The sequence below is a fragment of the Notolepis coatsorum genome, assembly GCF_963971535.1.
Source record: "Notolepis coatsorum genome assembly, chromosome: 5".
Taxonomy (NCBI): domain Eukaryota; kingdom Metazoa; phylum Chordata; class Actinopteri; order Aulopiformes; family Paralepididae; genus Notolepis; species Notolepis coatsorum.
In genome coordinates, this window is record NC_140169.1 from 137,501,653 (window position 1) to 137,523,158 (window position 21,506).

At 42.5% G+C, this 21,506-nt stretch overlaps 1 protein-coding gene across 3 annotated transcripts; it reads left to right on the forward strand.

Annotated features, from left to right (window-relative positions):
* The first annotated feature begins 4,572 nt into the window (after positions 1-4,572).
* cep57l1 (centrosomal protein 57, like 1) lies at positions 4,573-21,275 on the forward strand. Of its 3 annotated transcripts, XM_084314606.1 has the most exons (12): positions 4,573-4,719; positions 5,674-5,827; positions 8,035-8,223; positions 10,011-10,199; positions 10,981-11,102; positions 11,588-11,704; positions 11,804-11,881; positions 12,374-12,466; positions 12,568-12,636; positions 13,895-14,139; positions 14,665-14,809; positions 20,497-21,275. In XM_084314606.1, exons 1-12 carry the CDS (start codon positions 4,696-4,698, stop codon positions 20,701-20,703), a joined length of 1,632 nt encoding a protein of 543 aa, XP_084170732.1. In that variant the 5' UTR covers positions 4,573-4,695; the 3' UTR covers positions 20,704-21,275. The 3 variants fall into 3 exon arrangements, with proteins under 3 accessions (XP_084170732.1, XP_084170733.1, XP_084170734.1); XM_084314607.1 differs by lacking the exon at positions 10,011-10,199; XM_084314608.1 differs by lacking the exons at positions 4,573-4,719; positions 5,674-5,827; positions 8,035-8,223 and adding an exon at positions 9,641-9,872.
* The last annotated feature ends 231 nt before the right edge of the window (positions 21,276-21,506 follow it).

Sequence of the window (21,506 nt, forward strand, 5' to 3'; positions counted from 1 at the left end):
CGTACATGCCTCATGCAATCAGTCCATCCCAAGTAACATGCCTCTGCAGGAATGGGGGATTTGTCCTCGGATCATGTCGAAAACGTTCCCCATTAATCTGCTGATTATGACAATGTGGTTTCTGGTTTGTGGGCTGCTATTTGGAGCGTGATTCACTGAGAGCCAATGCCAAAGTGTAGTTAGTGACGTTTTAATTTCTATTACCGCAATACAAGTGTAATTAACGTTACCTTCTATCGCATCATGTTTATAAACCTAAAGGACGGGGGGTTAAAATGGCTTGACTCATTATTTGAAAGCTGATTTATCATGTTTTTTTTTTTAGCAAATGCAAACAAGTAGCTTTGCTCCTGCAGTTGGTCGACCAAATGGTCATTCAATCTCTCTCTCTCTCTCTCTCTCTCTCTCTCTCTCTCTCTCTCTCTCTCTCTCTCTCTCTCTCTCTCTCTCTCTCTCTCTCTCTCTCCTCTCTCTCTCTCTCTCTCTCTCTCTCTCTCTCTCTCTCTCTCTCTCTCTCTCTCTCTCTCTCTCTCTCTCTCTCTCTCTCTCTCTCTCTCTCTCTCTCTCTCTCTCTCTCTCTCTCTCTCTCTCTCTCTCTCTCTCTCTCTCTCTCTCTCTCTCGTCTCAAGCTTTCACGCTGCTGCTGACAAAGACATCGGTGAGATACTGCAGCGGTTCTACGAGCAACAACATTCCCAAAAGCAAAACTTTCACTACAACCATAAAGCACAGACTGTCATTGTTAAATACTCACTTTATTCACATTCTTTTGATGCAGGTCTTCAGCTGCGGGACGTCTTGTCTGTGCACTGTCTGCCACTGACCACCAATCCCAGGGTAGAAGTGATAGGAGGTAACCATTTGGGGTAAATGTTTGATTGGCGTGAGATCTGTCCAATGACCGGATAAGAGGGCAGTCTAGGCGGGCTCTTTATGAATGTTGGCCAATGGGTGCTTTGTGGGCGTTTCAATGCTCAAGGGAGGGATTCATGGGAATTTGATTCTCTCGAAAAATATCTTCACATCGATTGTATGTGGTAGCAAGTGCTTCAAAACTACATCTCCCGTCGTGCTTTTCGCAAGCATCGCCCAGATTGCCCCCTTCTCTTGTTGATCAGAAATTGGAGAGAGAGAGAGAGAGAGAGAGAGAGAGAGAGAGAGAGAGAGAGAGAGACAGGGAGAGAGAGACTATCATTCAACATGACATATTGTTTGATGTAATGAAAATATTGGAGATTTCATTAGTGTGTCAGATATGCAGGCCTAGAAAAAAATGTTACCCCATGTAACATTATTGAGATTGAGAATCAGATTACAAAAAGGTGACTGTATCTTGTTACAGTAGCTGTAAACGTACTTTTACTCCTGTACTTAAGTACAATTTTGAGGAATTTGAAGGCCTAGCTTTTCTTCACTGTGGACTTATACTTTTACTCCACTACATTTCAAAGCAAATATCCTACTTTACTCCACTAGATTAATCTATAAAACAGGCCAGTACATGGTTAGGCTACTATTAACATGTAAAAACATGTAATCGATTCACATAAATGTACTTTCTAACTTGGATCCAACCAAAGTTGGAATGCTTCTTTCTTGAAATATGACGACATACTGTTGAATAAGTGCTTTTACTTTTGGTACTCGAGTGCATTTAATATCAAGTACTTTTACATGAGTAGAATGTTAACTTTGTACTATTCAATCATAGTATTTGGGCTCTTTCTCCATCACTGTTTTGTTGGATAATAACTCAACAACAAATCTGAATGGAAAGGGATTTGATTGTGACATGACTTTGAAAATCGTAGCTTGGCATTAATGAAGATTGATTACAGTCTGTAAATTGGATCATGTACCTGGCATGGTACATCTTTTGACGTCACCCAATATTTATATAATGATTTATTAATTATGTAATTATGCTGCATGAGTGTTGTACATCCCAAGGGCACTAGTATCATTCCTGCAGGGAATTACACCCATACCTGTTAGTCTACATCTTATTCATGTAAATTATATACACAAACAAAAATTTATAGAAATCTGTATATGATTATTAACAAAAAATATATATGCTATATTTATATGTATCCAGGTTTTAATAAAATAGGCTATTTTAGTATTGACAAAACTAAAGCTGCAACTCCTACATTGCAGATACAGTATCTTGATGCATTGTGACCGATTACATGTATCTGATATTGTGAATTTTGACACATCAGCATAAGTGATGGTTGTACCAGGGCTGGGGACATTATCAGAGAACTAATGAATCAGCATTATTGAATGCTAGGCTATTACTCTTGTCAGTGAAATAATAGTGAAAGTATAGGCCTATTCCTCATGGGCCCCCCCTCAATGACTCCGGGGTCTAGCCTCTGGACTCCACTTTGGGAGCCGCTGTCCTAAATAATATATTCCATTGATAAAATATTATACGTTTCATTATCAAAATGAAGTCAGATTGTATTATTTTCATTTCACTTCCAGTCAGACTACTGCGTGACTCCTAAAACCCACCTCACCCCTGCCCATTTTGACAACCTAGGATGGCTTAGAGTAGACGACAGAGTACAGCAACTTGCAATGCGCCTGGTCTGCAAGATACACTACACCACTTAGGTACCCATGTACATGTCGAGGTACTTCCCAAAGGTCAGTGAATACCACGACCACAACACCAGAGGGAGTTCCACAAATCATGTTCAACCCAGATTCTGCTCAAACAAGGGACTAAACACATATAGCAAAAAAAAATGTGAATCCCTACCCACCTTCAAAACCGCTCTCAAAGAGCACCTACCGGAGGCTGCAATTCAAAACTGGCCCCCGTAAATGTCCAAACCCCCCCTCCCACCAACCCACCCCCTCCTAATGTACAGTTTCCTCCCCCTCGTATATATTTTCTGTTAGGATCTCTGTTCAACAGTACTGTATATTTGCATATCTTGTATGTCACAAATGTAACAGTACTGTATATCTGTAGGTCATAAATGTCATGATATATATCTGTATATCAGTATGTTGTGTATGTCATAAATGTCATTATGAATTGAAAATGGGGGAGTGGGGGACCCTGATGTAAACAAGACGAAAGTCTTTCTCTGGTCTGCATCCCCTTAACAATTGTGTGTATTGAGCCGTACTGTATTGTACCCATTCTGCAATCTGTTAATAAAGTTTTCAATCAAACAATCAATCAATCGGGTATACTGGCATATTGTTTGAAAAAACCCTCAGCTCGGAACTAGGCCAAATCTGCATATGGCTCGCTGATAACAAACTATCATTACACATGGGCAAAACAGAGTCCATTCTCTTCGGTTCAAATAACAAACTCAGCAAGACCGACGGCTTCTCAGTTGCAGTGGGTGACAATATTGTCACAAGGAAAGACGAAATTACCTACCTGGGTTCCATCCTAGAGGCAAATCTTTCCTGTGACAAAATGGCATCCAATGTAATAAAAAAAGTCAACCAACGAACTAGATTCTTGTACCGGATCTCCTCTCTGGTAAACAAGAATACCCTGAAGACTCTGGCAGGAACACTCATTCAAGGGTACTATGACTATGCATGCACCTCATGGTACCAAAGCACCTCAAAGGCGCTTAAAACAAAATTACAAACATCACAAAACAAACTGGTCAGACTACTACTTGACCTGAACCCCAGAACCCACCTCACCCCTGCCCACTTTGACAACGTAGGATGGCTTAGAGTAGACGACAGAGTACAGCAACTTGCAATGGGCCTGGTCTACAAGATACACTATACGACCGGGGTGCCCATGTACATGTCAAAATACTTCCCATAGGTCAGTGAATACCACAACCACTACACCAGAGGAAGCTCAACAAATCATGTTAAACCCAGATTCGGCTCAAACAAGGGACTAAACACGTTTCGCAATTATGCCACAACAATGTGGAACGCCCTACCCAAAGCTGTAAAGGAATGTGAATCCCTGCCCACATTCAAAACCGCTCTTAAAGAGCACCTACGGGAGGCTGCAATTCGAAACTGGCCACCGTAAATGCCCAAAACCCCCACCACCTCCTAATAGACAGTCTCCTCCCCACCGCATGTATATATTCCCTCCCCACCGTATGTATATTTCTCTCCCACCCACCCACCCCCTCCTAATGTACAGTCCCCTCCCCATTCATATGTATATACTCTGTCAGGATCTAGGGGTAACAGTACTGTATATTTGAATACCGTTTATGTCACAAATGTATCAGTACTAAATACCTATATGTCCCTATGCCATAAATGTCATGTATGTTGTGTATGTCATAAATGTCTATATGAATTGAAAATGGGGGACCCTGATGGAAACAAGACAAACGTCTTTCTCAGGTCTGCATCCCCTTAACAATTGTATGTATTGAGCCGTACTGTATTGTACCCATTCTGCAATCTGTTAAATAAAGTTTTCATTCATTCATTCATTCATTCATTCATTCATTCATTCATTCATCATTCATTCATTCATTCATACTGGTAGAGGAGACAGTGCGCATGCGCCAGGCGGAACCAGAGAGAGCGGTAAGGAAAAACAGAAGGAGGGAGATTTAAAACGTCAACACTCAGCGACGGAGCGTTCTATATATATCTATGCGTCCAGCCACCAACGTTAGATGTCACATTTGAGTCTCAAAATACTGTGTAACTGTGCTAGTTCATGCCATGGACACGTATTTCAACAACCAGGTACGATTTCACGTAGGTTAGCGTAACTAACTTAGAAGCGTCTTAGCAGCTAAACTAACTAACGTCACCTCAGCTGATTTTAACCAACGTTAAACCAACGTTATCTGACGTTAGTTGTTTTTCTCGCTTGACATTTCACCTCCAGCGTTACTAACGGTTACACGTCACACTCAAAAACAACCACTTGAGGATTTTGTTATTAAATTCACACTATTCACACAAAGTATTTGGTTAACTAACTCGGCTACGTCGTTTTGCTAGCGAATCCTAAACCTAACCGAACATTTGATGGACTATCTGTGCATGTTTAGGCACAGCGTGATTGATTGATTGATTGATTGATTGAAAACGTTATCAACAGATTGCAGAATGGGTACAGTACAGTACAGCTCAATACACACTAGACCAGAGAAAGAATTTCGTCTTGTTTACATCAGGGTCCCCCATTTTCAATTCATCATATGACATACACGACAACACAGATAGTGGTTGTGTGCTTGTTTTGAAAACTGCATACTACTTTTCAATATCCAGAACGCACCTAGCGTTTTGATTGATTGATTGATTGATTGAAAACTTTATTAACAGATTGCAGAATGGGTACAATATACAGTACAGCTCAATACACACAATTGTTAAGGGGATGCAGACCAGAGAAATACTTTCGTCTTGTTTACATCAGGGTCCCCCATTTTCGATTCATCAGGACATATATGACATACAGATATACAGTACTGCTACATCTATACATTTATGACATACCAGATTTGCAAATACAGTACTGTTTGTGATACAAAAAGAGTCCAGAAAAGAGTATATACATTTGACGTAAAAACTGTACATTGGGGGAGGTTGGGTGGGTGGGTGGGGGGGGGGGGGCTGTACAGCCCTGTAAGGTTAACGTCAGATTAAGAACAGGTTTCTCAAACAGTTGCCTCTCCCTACTTCTTTCAGATTCTTGACTCGCCCTCAAAGAACAGTTACATTGGGAGCTACTACCAGCCGCCCGATAGGTTACTTGCCCCACCTGATGAACATGGGGCCCCTGGCCTCCCTTCCACGATGAAAGGCAATCCACGTGTAGCGTCTCCGACTGTCGACAGCAAAGGTGTGTGAGTGAATGAATGAATGAGAACTTTATTTAACAGATTGCAGAATGGGTACAATACAGTACAGCTCAATACACACAATTGTTAAGGGGATGCAGACCAGAGAAAGACGTGTCTTGTTTACATGATCAGGGTCCCCCATTTTCAATTCATAGTGACATTTATGACATACACAACATACATGACATCATGACATACATTACAGGTATATAGTACTGTTACATTTGTGACATATACGATATGCATATACAGTACTGTTACCCAGAGATCCTAACAGAAAATATATACATATGATGGGGAGGAGACTACATTAGGAGGGGTTGGGTGGGTGGGTGGGAGAAAATATATACAGGGGTGCAGTGGTCATGCCACGCGGTACCACGCCGTCCCAGCACTTTTCTGAGCAGAAGTACGCGCATGGATGTGCACGCGCGCGCACACAAAAATGCGTTCACAACTTTCACTCGACTCGTCGTCCGTGCGCCAAGTACCGCTATCGCCTAGTCTTTGCATAACAATAACATAGCAATAGCATAACAAAGAACGAGAAGTGCAAAACCAAAATACAAGCCCTGTACCAAGTGGTGGGGGTTTGCTTGAGCTGTGGAGCTCTCACTATGTGACAAATGGTCCCGACTGGAAGGATGAGACATTTCTTGTGCTTCAGAAGGAAACTGTCCTTCTGTAAACTCAACTGTAAGTTACATTGTTAATTTAGTTTGTATTTACTTTTCTAGTTTAAGTTAATTCAATTAAAGAAATTGTAACTACAATATTTTATCTACAATTACATTTAAAACATTGTTTGTTTTAATAATAATAATAATTTCTTTATATATTGAAGGCTACATCCTGCTACCTTTTTCAGCTTCTCTATTTCAAGGCAATATTTACAAATACTAAAACTAGTAATTTCCTATACAAACATGTTTCCTACTATTTTTTTTTTGATCCACTTTGTCTCCCATTTTCTATTTTTCTCCCATCCCAATTTTCATATCGTCCAATTCAACCCTCCCCTGTCTTTGAACGTTGTTTCTTGCCTCCCACAAGCCGGCTGCAATGTGGACTAAGTCATACATAGCACGAGTCCCCTCCGATACTCGAGGTAACAGCCGTCGCATCTTTTCACCTGCGCGGCTCAATCTTTCAGCGTCGGGGGTCTGGGCTTTGGAGGGGCCCCGCCCCCGTTGCTTCTTGATTCTACTGTGCAGGCGCACCAACCGACCTGTAGGAGTCGCTGTCCACAACGCCCGATCCCCACCCTTCAGTTTCCCTCCCCGTAATACGGCCAATGTGTATTACTGTGGACGACCAGCTAAACTGAAAGCAATGTGGAGAGCGGGGCTCGAACAGGAGGCATCCTGTTCGAGCCTAGTCTCCAGCATTCGTTGCGAGCGCCTTGCCCACTGCGCCACGTAGCCACCCCATGTTTCCTACTATTTGTGCATAATAATCATCTGTTCTGTGCACACGCGAGGGAACATGTATGCGCGCGTGCACACGCATGCACACGTGCGGGAGCGAGCGTACACGTGGCGTCATAATATTTTTTTTGATCTACTTTTTTCTCCCATTTTCTATTTTTCTCCCATCCCAATTTCGTATCGTCCAATTCTACCCTCCCCTGTCTCGAACGCTGTTAGGCCATGCCTCCCACAAGCCGGCTGCAATGTGGACGAAGCCTTACATCACGTGTCCCCTCCGGTACTCGAGGAAGCAGCCGTCGCATCTTTTCACCTGCACAGCGCAATCTCTCAGCGGTGGGGGTCTGCGTGGGAGGGACACGCCGCCCTCGTCGCTTCCTGATTCTGCTGCGCAGGCGCACCAACCGACCTGTAGGAGTCGCTGTCCACAATGTCCGATCCCCACCCATCAGCTTTCCCACCCCTAACACTGCCAATTGTGTTAGTATGAACGACCAGCCAAGCTGATAGCAATGCGGAGAGCTGGGCTCGAACCCAGCGTATCCTGCATTGGTGGTGAGCGCCTTGCCCACTACACCACCATGTGGCGTCATTTAAACAGAGTACAGGCACTTCTGATATTACGACTGCACCCCTGGGTATGATTATATAGGTATGAGCGCTTATGTTAAGCCCCCTGTCATTCTTCTCCTTCAAGAGCTTCCCTAACCAAATCAAATTTTAATCGTTATTACAGTAAGGAGGTCTAATGTTTCTCTCATTGGTCCACTCACTTACAGCTGTCATTGATGCACTGAAGAGCCTCCAGGAGAAGATGCGGCGCCTGGAGTTGGAAAGGAAGCAAGCAGAGAGGAATGTCAAGCAGTTCTCCCAGGCTGCTCATGACTTTGAGCGTGACAACACCCCTATCGCTGGGCATAGCCAGCCACCAGTCAACTTCGGCGATGCTGACAATTCCAGCAAGACGGGTACATGGCAGAGGGTGCTTAGTAAGAGACTACTGAGCTTCTTCAAGCTCCAGCAGCTCCCAATACCGTGTCTAAATATTTCAAATAACAAATTCTGCGTTTGAAATGAGATAGCTCCATCTCACACATTATAGAAATCAGACAAGCTGTATAGGACAGGTATGCATACTGCATTTAACCCTTTCACTACCACACTACAGAAGGTTAAACTTTCACTACCACACTACAGAGACGGTTAAAGGAACACGCCAACTTTTTGGGAAATTAGCTTATTTGCCATCTACCCTGGAGTTAGACAAGCAGATACATACCCCTTTCTTCTCTGTGCATGCATTAGGCTTAGGGAACAGCCGCTTAGCGTCATTCACTGGAAGTAGGTGTGCCAGTGTAGCCTAGTTCCCAACACGCCAAATACAACTCCAAAACGTTCCTGTAAACATAGGCTTGTTCGAGATTGGTGAGGCCTGCCACCTTGCCAAGCGCGTTGCATGACGGTTAGAATGTTGTCCGACTTGCTCTGGAAATCTGACTGCTCGACGCAAATGCATGATGGGAAACGACTTGCTATCATCGTCTGCGCAAAGCGCCCATTGGCTCAAAAAAGTTGTCGCCACCCACAAGGAAGTTATGAGACATCTATCGGATAGATTTATTATTATGATTGGATACAGGAGTTTGGGTACCAAGAGCTTCTTCAAATAACGTTATCTTATCCATCATTATTCCAAGATAAACTTCATGAACTGTCAGACAGACACCAAATTATTTGTATCAGAGTACTGACATTCACGCTTTACACATTCCTCATAAATGCTGTCTTAATAACCATCTCTGCAATGGAGGTTATATCAAAATAACAACATTATCAACCCCCCTGAACAAATAGTTGGTGATTGCTTCAAGTCGATTCTACAGACGGACTGTTTCTATCATCGGAATTAAATAATTATAATGATAATAAATACGACAATTACGTTTTGCATTTATAGTCATGACTCAATGAGCAATCTGAGCATTACCGCTCGTATGTACAGTACTTCTCTAAGCCGTCTGGCTCACAGTTAACCCAATCGCGCGATATAGTGAAATAGATGGAATAGATTAACGAATTCCATATAAATCTATAGTTCATTAACGATGCAGCAGCTGATACTGTATCCTTCACACACATACACACGCGCGCTACAGCTATTTGCGACTCCAGATGATGATAATAATAAATGAAGACTTGATTCACATCAATTTGTGTGAATGAGTGAGTGTTATTGTATTTCTACCTGTTCTCATTATACCCGCCACATAAAATCCAAAGGATAATTAGCTGGCCAAACATTATCAGTGCGTTCTTGAAATTATAATTAATGCGAGACTAGGCGAGCAGGCTTTTGTCAGAGTGAAATGTTCGACTTTCTGACTCCTCCCCAGGCTGCAATCGTCTACTCTCGCTTGTTTTCGAGGCGAGCCGAAAGTAATCTCAAACAAGCCTCATGTTGTGACCTGTGTATTTACCATGTGAAAAAAACATTGGGAGCTACTACCAGCCGCCCGGTTATTTTCCCCACCTAAGGAAAAGGGGGCCCCTGGCCTCCCTTCCACCATGAAAGGCAATCCACGTGCGTCTCGGACTACTGTCGATGTTGACCGCAAAGGTATGAGCGCTTATGTTAAGCCCCCTGCCATTCTTCTCCTTCAAGAGCTGCCCTAACCAAATCTAATTTTAAACCTAATCGTTAGGTTATTACAGTAAGGAGGTCTAGTGTTTCTCTCATTGGTCCACTCACTTACAGCCGTCATTGATGCACTGAAGGGCCTCCAGGAGAAGTTGCAGCGACTGGACTTGGAAAGGAAGCAAGCAGAGAGGAATGTCGAGCAGTTCTCCCAGGCTCCTCATGACTTTGAGCGTGACAACACCCCTGTCGCTGGGCATAGCCAGCCACCAGTCAACCTCGGCGATACTGACAATTCCAGCAAGACGGGTACATGACACTGACAGAGGGTGCTTAGTAAGAGACTACTGAGCTTCTTCAAGCTCCAGCAGCTCCCAATACCGTGTCTAAATATTTCAAATAACAAATTCTGCGTTTGAAATGAGATAGCTCCGTCTCGCACATTATAGAAAGCATTTAACCCTTTCACTACCACACTACAGAAGGTTAACCTTTCACTACCAAACGGTTAACCTTCTGTATTGTTAGCGGTCAGGTGGCGTAGCGGAGATTGTGCTCGTCACCAATGCAAGAGGCTGCGGTCTCGACTCCCGGAGAGTCAGCATTGCCTTGGCTCGGGCTGATCGCTATACTAACTCGTTTGGCTGAGTTAGGGGGAGGGGAGCCGTGGGTGGGTCCTGGGCGTTGTGGACAGCGACCCCTACAGTTTGGTTGGGGCGCCTGCTCAGCGAAGATAGGATCTGGTGAGAGGTAGTGCGGCCTCCCACACGTTACACTCTCCCAGTGAGAATCTGCGCGGCCAGGCTGGCTGCCGGCTGGCTGCACATGCGTCGGAGGAAAGCATGTGACAGTCTCCGGCCTCTCGGACCAACAGTAGGGGAAAGTGCGCAACAACCAGGAAGGGGGTTGGGAATTGGCATAACGACTAACCGTGGGATGGGAGAAAAATCGGAAAAAGGAGGGGGAAAAAGATAATAAAAAAAAAAATAAACCTTCTGTATTGTCGCAGTGAAAGGCTTAACAATTTGTTAGTGTGGTAGTGAAAGGGTTAATAATAACACATTATTCTCTCTTGTGTTTGATCGGGTAGGGTTGGTGTCACAGCTGCAGTCTGCAGAGGCTCGCTGTCAGGTCCTCGAGAAGCAGCTGGACTTCATGAGGAAGATGGTGCAAAAGGCTGAGAAGGACAAACGTGCTCTCACAGAAAAACAGGTAGCCTGTTGTTTTCTTTTCTTTCTGTAACCCTAACGTTAACCTCACTGGAGACGTGTGCCTTGTAGGGATGGGTACCGAATTCGGTACTTTTAAGGGTACCAACTACCAACCGAATCACGTCGGTACTACAGAGTACCGATTCACGTGAGATCTGCCGGTGCCACATTTCGGTACCGTTAAAAAGAATGCAAAAAACGAAACCTATGAAGTGTGCCACACGTTCACGTCCACAGTTCACGTCCTGATGTTATGTGCTCTCCTGTAGACTAATCTAGGGGGGATCTGAAAAGATTTATCCAATGTTGGATCAGAACTGAGAAGATGCCAATGTTTTTTAATAGTTTGTTTAAAAAGGTTGCCTAGAGGCGAGTATTGTGTAACACACTGCATAGGTTGTACAGAGGTAGTTTTGTTTCTTGTAGATTGTAAGCAGTCTTCTTGGGTTTTATGACCTACTTTCTTTCTTTGCCTCCCCGTGGCAGGCTGTTCTTCACAGGCAGAGGCTCCTGTCCAGTTCTGATGCCCCAACCCAGCGGGAGAAGCTGGAGAAACTGGAGGAGGAGTGTCTCAAACTGAACAAAACCCAGACTCTGGCAGCGGTATCCTAACACTAGCCAGCTAGCCATCATAACTTTTGGTAAATAATGTTCTGCATTTCAAAACGTGAGGATCACATATTTCGTTTTGTTCCCCCTCAGATGAAGATCGCAGTTCTGGAGCGGAAGCTACTGGAAGAAGAGCATGAGCGGAAGCTTGTCCAGGAAAAAGCAGAGGAGGTCAGTCTGATTGTGCGTTCAGTCTGTCCTCGTAAAAGTCAAGACATGTATCACATGACTAAGTCGTATTCACAAGGTGATAGCATTTGGCCGTTAACTGGTTAGGACAAATAGGCAGCAGATTCAGCCATATGTCTTTTCTTTCTTGATGCAGGTGGTTTGATAAACATTTAGCAATCCCAGTATGTCCGTTACATATCCCTCATGTCTCATGATACTATAGTAAAGTATTGGGTTTTTGTGGATTTTTTAACATTACAAAAGGTTAAAGGTCAGTGATGTGTCTCTGGTGGCATGGAACTAGCCTGGGTTTACCACGTATTTATGTCTTGGTCGGCTCTTTGAGTTAAACTTTGTGGTGGTAAACTGGGAGACCTCCAGCTTTACTACTTGACGAGGACCGGCTGAACTCATAAATATATACATTAGACTCGCTGAACTCACCGTAACTGCACATAAATATACATTGGACTCTCTGAACTCCGTTCACAGCTACAGAAGGAGCGGCACGTCAACTTTCGACTGAATTCCCCGGCAGCTACTGAGGAGGTCAAGCCACAGAGGAAACCCAAGACGGGTCCCAGGGTACTTCACTGTTTAAGACCACAACCATCTCACTTATTCAGTTGACGAGAGAGATTATCATGCTATGATGTAATAATGATAACTGCTTCCTTCCGCCTCAGAAACCCAGTACAACTAGACCAGCAGCCAGTTGCTCCAAGGAAAAACCAATGCCCTTTGTTGCTGGAACGGTAAGTTGATAAGATATTCCTTCCTTGATGCCCTTGGGGGAAATTCAGGCGTCATAGCAGCATGGAGGAGGGGGTAGGGGAGGTACAGGTATGGGCATGGTAATAGTAGAAGACATAGTTATAGGCAATAAAATTATAGTAAAGATAGAAATAAGCAGTGTAAACAATATAATTAACTGAATATGAGCATGTAAACGGTGTAATCAAAGGTGCAGATGAGGGTCTTTATGCCCTATCAGATATATTATACGTTATAATAAATATGGGCAATAACACTTAGGGATTCTATGAGTAAGTATACAGTATACACAGGTTTGATTGATTGAACATTTTATTAACAGATGGCAGAATGGGTACAGTACAGCTCAATACACACAATTGTTAAGGGGATGCAGACCAGAGAAAGACTTTCGTCTTGTTTACATCAGGGTCCCCATTTTCAATTCATAACATTTATGACATACACACAACATACAGTACTGTTACATCCAGACATTTATGACATACAAATATACAATACTGATCATTTACAGACAGCGTTTGTAGTATGTGCAGTATACACAAGGTACCCTAACTGGCATGATATACGTTGTAGTCCGTGCAGTTTAGGTGGTAAGAGTCAGACACACTTAGTGATCACACATTCCTAGTAGTTCTCGAGTTTTGCTCTCTGCCCACTGTTGTACTACTACACAATTGTACTAATTCTGTGAGCGTGCAATTATAATGCTGCGTTCTTTTATGGTCGGACTCGGGAGTTGGCAGTAGAAAACGTGTCATCTCCGACCTACGTGTATTAGAAGTTGAACTACTGAGTCGGAAAAACATGAATGTTCACGCTAAAACTTTTTGGCAGTTTTTTTCCCCCATACATTTTGTCTTGCATGAACTACAATTCACAAAGACAGTTTACAATGACATATAGCTGATATACTTACAAATGTACTCTTAAAATGGCTAATAACAACATTAGCGTTTATACGATGCGAGTGGCCATGTTGAAATAATGTTAAATGCCGCCATGGCTTGAACTGGGGGTTGAGAAATCATACCCGAGTTTCCGACTAAGAACTCTTGAGTTGATTCGCTGTTTTATTAGATATTTCCTAGTAGGAAGTTGGAATTTCTGACCTCTGATTTATCATTTTGAATGCAGCATAAAAAACCCATGTGTGTTTGAATGGCTGATGTGGCTTTTCTTCTCTCCTTTTTGTTTGTTCTGAAGCCTTTTAATTTCTCTCCCTTTTCTCTTATTAAGTCGACTAGCCCCAGCCATTCAGTCCGCGCCAACATGCAGAGTGTCCTCCACTTGATGAAACACCACCAGCCTCAGCTCCTTGAGAGGGCGCGCACTTTGCAGAGGTCTGGCTGTGGGGCGAAGAAAAGCCTTCGCCGGGCCCTGTCCGCCACTTCCAGCCCTCCCTGTGAGCCCGGGTTTGGGTCCGTGGACTCGCTGTCTGACCTGCTCTTGGCTCTGCAGGACGAGCTGGGACAAATGAGCTTGTGAGTATTCAGCTATTTCTGAATGTGTAGGGCTGTGTTCCAAGGGTGCGGGGCTACAAAGCTTCAGTTCTAGTAGTAGTAATCAAAGCTTTGGTATTAATAATTGTTAATTATGGGTTATAATTTCTTATGCTGATTTTTGGATTAACCAAAAAAAAAGAAGGAAAAGGAAGCATAGAATCTAGTGATTTTGACATCAGTTACCATGGTGCTACTGAAGCTCCAAAGCATTGGGGTTCAGCTCTAGTACTTTGCACATGGGGTCGATGCCGTAGGTTCCCTGGGTTTAGTCGAGCACATCGACACGGACCGCTCTGCACCGGTCACGCAGAGAAGGTGGCCCAGAAACTGGGCAAGGATATTAGTGATCGGTCACCGCTTGCGAAGAAAGCAATACAGGTTGCTTGCGTGACAGGTGGATATCAGTGCAGATATATATATATATATATATATATATAGGTGTTCTGCACACAACCCTGGAGCTACTCCCATCCTCACAGTTGTGTGTGTGTTTTGTGTTGTCAGTGAACACCAGGAGTTGATTCTCCAGATACACGCCACGGAGCAGCGGGAGCCCAGGGAGGACCTGGAGAGAGAGCTGGAGGATCTGGTCCAGAGCATGGAGGAGAAGGGAGCCCAGATCACCAAGCTCCGCCAGCACCAGCACACCGTAGGCTAACTATTCTGTACTAGCACACAGTAGGCTAACTATTCTGTACCAGCACACAGTAGGCTAACTATTCTGTACCAGCACACAGTAGGCTAACTATTCTGTACTACAGCATACAGTAGGCTAACTATTCAGTACTAGCAGACAGTAGGCTAACTATTCTATACTAGCACACAGTAGGCTAACTATTCAGTACTAGCACACAGTAGGCTAACTATTCTGTACCAGCACACAGTAGGCTAACTATTCTGTACTACAGCACACCGTAAGCTAACTATTCAGTACTAGCAGACAGTAGGCTAACTATTTAGTACTAGCACACAGTAGGTTAACTATTCAGTACTAGCACACAGTAGGCTAACTATTCAGTACTAGCAGACAGTAGGCTAACTATTCAGTACTAGCACACTGTAGGCTAACTATTCTGTACTAGCAGACAGTAGGCTAACTATTCTGTACTACAGCACACCGTAGGCTAACTATTCTGTACTACAGCAGACAGTAGGCTAACTATTCAATACAGGCGTAGGATACAACTGACTGGTTGATGGACATCGCATAGCTCACTGCATGTAAAATTAATTTTATGTTTGCAAAAAATTTGCTAGAGCTTGTTTAATTTTCACGTTAAGCTTGATCTGTGTCAGCTGGTTTTATGTATTTTATCTGTAGCTCTAGTTAATCTACACGGGGTCTATGTATTGTAGCTCTAGTTAATCTACACGGGGTCTATGTATTGTAGCTCTAGTTAATCTACATGGGGTCTATGTATTGTAGCTCTAGTTAATCTACATGGGGTCTATGTATTGTAGCTCTAGTTAATCTACATGATGTCTATGTATTGTAGCTCTAGTTCATCTACACAGGGTCTATGTATTGTAGCTCTAGTTAATCTACATGGGGTCTATGTATTGTAGCTCTAGTTAATCTACACAGGGTCTATGTATTGTAGCTCTAGTTAATCTACACAGGGTCTATGTATTGTAGCTCTAGTTAATCTACACGGGTCTATGTATTGTAGCTCTAGTTAATCTACATGGGGTCTATGTATTGTAGCTCTAGTTAATCTACATGGGGTCTATGTATTGTAGCTCTAGTTAATCTACATGGGGTCTATGTATTGTAGCTCTAGTTAATCTACATGGGGTCTGTGTATTGTAGCTCTAGTTAATCTACACAGGGTCTATGCATTGTAGAGTCTAGTTAATCTACACAGGGTCTATGTATTGTAGGGTTTATGTATTGTAGCTCTAGTTAATCTACACAGGGTCTATGTATTGTAGCTCTAGTTAATCTACATGGGGTCTATGTATTGTAGCTCTAGTTAATCTACACAGGGTCTATGTATTGTAGCTCTAGTTAATCTACACAGGGTCTATGTATTGTAGCTCTAGTTAATCTACACAGGGTCTATGTATTGTAGGGTCTATGTATTGTAGCTCTAGTTAATCTACACAGGGTCTATGTATTGTAGCTCTAGTTAATCTACACGGGGTCTATGTATTGTAGCTCTAGTTAATGTACACAGGGTCTATGTATTGTAGCTCTAGTTAATGTACACAGGGTCTATGTATTGTAGCTCTAGTTAATCTACATGGGGTCTATGTATTGTAGCTCTAGTTAATGTACACAGGGTCTATGTATTGTAGCTCTAGTTAATCTACATGTGGTCTATGTATTGTAGTTAAGCATTACATCACGCGCAGGAGTGGTTTGTGAACAATAAACCATGCCTAGGGGTGGTCGTTAGACCCCCCTAGGCATGGTTTATTGTTCACAAATCACGACTGCAAGTGGTGTAAAGCTTTTATACAACTGCCAGATTCATCCAACCTTATTTATATACAATAAACACACATTAATCGAAGATTTATTGAAAAAACCATCCGCCAGAAAAAGTAGTTCCCACAACTACAAAAAAGACAAGTTGCCTCCATGTGGAAGCAGCTTGAAGTGCATCCAACCAAACTAACACATCCAACTGTGTATTATTGGAATGATTGAGAGAAGTTGCCTCATGTGGAAGCAGCTTGAAGTGCATCCAACCAACTAACACATCCAACTGTGTATTATTGGAATGATTGATTGAAAATTTTATTACCAGATGCAGAATGGGTACAATACAGTACGGCTCAATACACACAATTGTTAAGGGAATGCAGACCTACTTTCCATAGAACTTCATTCTTAGATGCTTCTATATAAAGTAGGTAAAACAAATTAAAAGGTTTTCTTTGCCCTATAGGAAAAAAAACGTTTTCTTCGCCCTATTTTTTTATTTATTTCTTTTAGCCTAAACTTAACCAGTTGGAAACCAGGGGTACAGTAATAAAATTAGCAATCAACCAATCAATCAATTCAATAGACCATGCTCACTTAAAACAGCGCTGCTTCTCTCTCAGTCTGACTCCCCCGCTGTTGCAGACAGGAGTGTGTGTGTGCGTGTGTGTGTGCGTGTGTGTGTGCGCGTGTGTGTGTGTGTTTGTGGGTACGCCAGCGTCGGACAGGGTGAGAGTGAACGCTGCAGTCAGTGGGAAGGAAGTAGAAATTTAAATCAATCAATTAATCAATCAATCAATCCGCGATTTTTCTTTTGTTCTAGATTGACTCAAGACCCATCAATTACATCATCCAACATTGTTTAAAGGACTAACACATTCCCCTTGACAGAATCGCTTCATATTTAGTCGTTATGGCGCTATCAACATTCTGGCGCTATCAACATTCTCCCGGAGTGAGCCGGTGGAGTGATATGTGATTCGGTTGTGGGCGGGTCCTGAGCCCAGGACCGTGGATTGTTGCCAATAAAGACGTGTAAATGGCCTGTTTCAGCCAATCAGAATCGAGAAATTTGCATGCCGTTGTATAACTCTAGTTAATCTACATGGGGTCTATGTATTGTAGCTCTAGTTAATCTACACGGGGTCTATGTATTGTAGCTCTAGTTAATCTACATGGGGGCTATGTATTGTAACTCTAGTTAATCTACATGGGGTCTATGTATTGTAGCTCTAGTTAATCTACACAGGGTCTATGTATTGTAGCTCTAGTTAATCTACACGGGTCTATGTATTGTAGCTCTAGTTAATCTACATGGGGTCTATGTATTGTAGCTCTAGTTAATCTACATGGGGTCTATGTATTGTAGCTCTAGTTAATCTACATGGGGTCTATGTATTGTAGCTCTAGTTAATCTACATGGGGTCTGTGTATTGTAGCTCTAGTTAATCTACACAGGGTCTATGCATTGTAGAGTCTAGTTAATCTACACAGGGTCTATGTATTGTAGGGTTTATGTATTGTAGCTCTAGTTAATCTACACAGGGTCTATGTATTGTAGCTCTAGTTAATCTACATGGGGTCTATGTATTGTAGCTCTAGTTAATCTACACAGGGTCTATGTATTGTAGCTCTAGTTAATCTACACAGGGTCTATGTATTGTAGCTCTAGTTAATCTACACAGGGTCTATGTATTGTAGGGTCTATGTATTGTAGCTCTAGTTAATCTACACAGGGTCTATGTATTGTAGCTCTAGTTAATCTACACGGGGTCTATGTATTGTAGCTCTAGTTAATGTACACAGGGTCTATGTATTGTAGCTCTAGTTAATGTACACAGGGTCTATGTATTGTAGCTCTAGTTAATCTACATGGGGTCTATGTATTGTAGCTCTAGTTAATGTACACAGGGTCTATGTATTGTAGCTCTAGTTAATCTACATGTGGTCTATGTATTGTAGTTAAGCATTACATCACGCGCAGGAGTGGTTTGTGAACAATAAACCATGCCTAGGGGTGGTCGTTAGACCCCCCTAGGCATGGTTTATTGTTCACAAATCACGACTGCAAGTGGTGTAAAGCTTTTATACAACTGCCAGATTCATCCAACCTTATTTATATACAATAAACACACATTAATCGAAGATTTATTGAAAAAACCATCCGCCAGAAAAAGTAGTTCCCACAACTACAAAAAAGACAAGTTGCCTCCATGTGGAAGCAGCTTGAAGTGCATCCAACCAAACTAACACATCCAACTGTGTATTATTGGAATGATTGAGAGAAGTTGCCTCATGTGGAAGCAGCTTGAAGTGCATCCAACCAACTAACACATCCAACTGTGTATTATTGGAATGATTGATTGAAAATTTTATTACCAGATGCAGAATGGGTACAATACAGTACGGCTCAATACACACAATTGTTAAGGGAATGCAGACCTACTTTCCATAGAACTTCATTCTTAGATGCTTCTATATAAAGTAGGTAAAACAAATTAAAAGGTTTTCTTTGCCCTATAGGAAAAAAAACGTTTTCTTCGCCCTATTTTTTTATTTATTTCTTTTAGCCTAAACTTAACCAGTTGGAAACCAGGGGTACAGTAATAAAATTAGCAATCAACCAATCAATCAATTCAATAGACCATGCTCACTTAAAACAGCGCTGCTTCTCTCTCAGTCTGACTCCCCCGCTGTTGCAGACAGGAGTGTGTGTGTGCGTGTGTGTGTGCGTGTGTGTGTGCGCGTGTGTGTGTGTGTTTGTGGGTACGCCAGCGTCGGACAGGGTGAGAGTGAACGCTGCAGTCAGTGGGAAGGAAGTAGAAATTTAAATCAATCAATTAATCAATCAATCAATCCGCGATTTTTCTTTTGTTCTAGATTGACTCAAGACCCATCAATTACATCATCCAACATTGTTTAAAGGACTAACACATTCCCCTTGACAGAATCGCTTCATATTTAGTCGTTATGGCGCTATCAACATTCTGGCGCTATCAACATTCTCCCGGAGTGAGCCGGTGGAGTGATATGTGATTCGGTTGTGGGCGGGTCCTGAGCCCAGGACCGTGGATTGTTGCCAATAAAGACGTGTAAATGGCCTGTTTCAGCCAATCAGAATCGAGAAATTTGCATGCCGTTGTATAACTCTAGTTAATCTACATGGGGTCTATGTATTGTAGCTCTAGTTAATCTACACGGGGTCTATGTATTGTAGCTCTAGTTAATCTACATGGGGGCTATGTATTGTAACTCTAGTTAATCTACATGGGGTCTATGTATTGTAGCTCTAGTTAATCTACACAGGGTCTATGTATTGTAGCTCTAGTTAATCTACACGGGGTCTATGTATTGTAGCTCTAGTTAATGTACACAGGGTCTATGTATTGTAGCTCTAGTTAATCTACACGGGGTCTATGTATTGTAGCTCTAGTTAATCTACACGGGGTCTATGTATTGTAGCTCTAGTTAATCTACATGGGGGCTATGTATTGTAGCTCTAGTTAATCTACATGGGGTCTATGTATTGTAGCTCTAGTTAATCTACATGGGGTCTATGTATTGTAGCTCTAGTTAATCTACACAGGGTCTATGTATTGTAGCTCTAGTTAATCTACACAGGGTCTATGTATTGTAGCTCTAGTTAATCTACACGGGGTCTATGTATTGTAGCTCTAGTTAATCTACATAGGGTCTATGTATTGTAGCTCTAGTTAATCTACATGGGGTCTATGTATTGTAGCTCTAGTTAATCTACATGGGGTCTATGTATTGTAGCTCTAGTTAATCTACACAGGGTCTATGTATTGTAGCTCTAGTTAATCTACATGGGGTCTATGTATTGTAGCTCTAGTTAATCTACACGGGGGCTCGTCCTCCTCTCCTCACCTGCTTGTCTCCTCTCTCAGGTCCACAGACTCACACAGAAGGCCCAGGCTGCCAGGCAGCATGCATGTCGTGATGACGACGGTGGGATCAGAGCCCCTCCCCCCGTCAGGGCCAAGCGGCGGGGCAAGAAGAGCAGGGCGGGTCAGAACCAGAACCTGCAGCTTCTCAAAGAGGCGCAGAAGTTCCGAAACAGCCTGAAACAAGACGACCTTTCCTGGGAGACGTAGGAGTCTCTGAGGGACGTCTCTCGGCTCCACGGCAGCAATGACGTTTATTATTTTTTTTTTAAAGCAAATATGACTAATGCATGTAATTGAGTATGACTCATCTGACTCATCTTCAGTTAAATGTACTTGTTCGCTAGTCAATGATTTAATTTATTAGGGATGGGCAAAATATATTGAAATTCAATATATTGTGACACAAAAAATTATTTTGGGGCAGAAAAACGTATCGCAATTTCAGCTAGATTTTACTATCCTGTTGTAATCACAGTAGATGTCACAGTGAAGTACTTCTATTCTAGTAGATGACGTGCCTATCGCCTTTACAAGCTCTCCGTCGCCCATTACAGCTTATACAGCCGAAACTGTATTTATACTTTAGTTTGCAGTAAATTATCTTTATGCAATGTTACAATGTCAACGCCTTCGCAAATGTCTTCATACCCAATCGTGAACCCCATATCGTGTATGGAATCATATCATGCATGAGGTAAGCATATCGTCCTGTCCCTATTTTTATTTTATTTTTTACATATTCAGAGTTTTATTAAGCTTATTTTTTAAATGTTTTACATGTTTGTGTACGATTTTTGTTTTATGTTTACGCACAAATAAAATCAATAATCTCACTGCCGATGTTCTATACTCAAACTTGTTAATGCTGGTAACTCGGGAGGGTGCATGGTGCGTTGGCTATGTACCATCATCGGCCGCTAGGTGGCAGTGTTTAGCCCTTTTGATATTTCAAAGTGTTGAAGCCATTCAAAACCACACCAAATTGTCATCCTTCCAGCTTGATGTCAAAA

Bases quoted from the DNA above. Each gene is read 5' to 3' on its own strand.
- cep57l1 (XM_084314606.1), top strand. From the start codon at position 4,696: ATGGACACGTATTTCAACAACCAG. The intron at 8,224-10,010 runs GTACATGGCAGA...ACTCACTTACAG, and splicing joins TGACAATTCCAGCAAGACGG to CCGTCATTGATGCACTGAAG. The intron at 12,637-13,894 runs GTAAGTTGATAA...TCTCTTATTAAG, and splicing joins TGCCCTTTGTTGCTGGAACG to TCGACTAGCCCCAGCCATTC.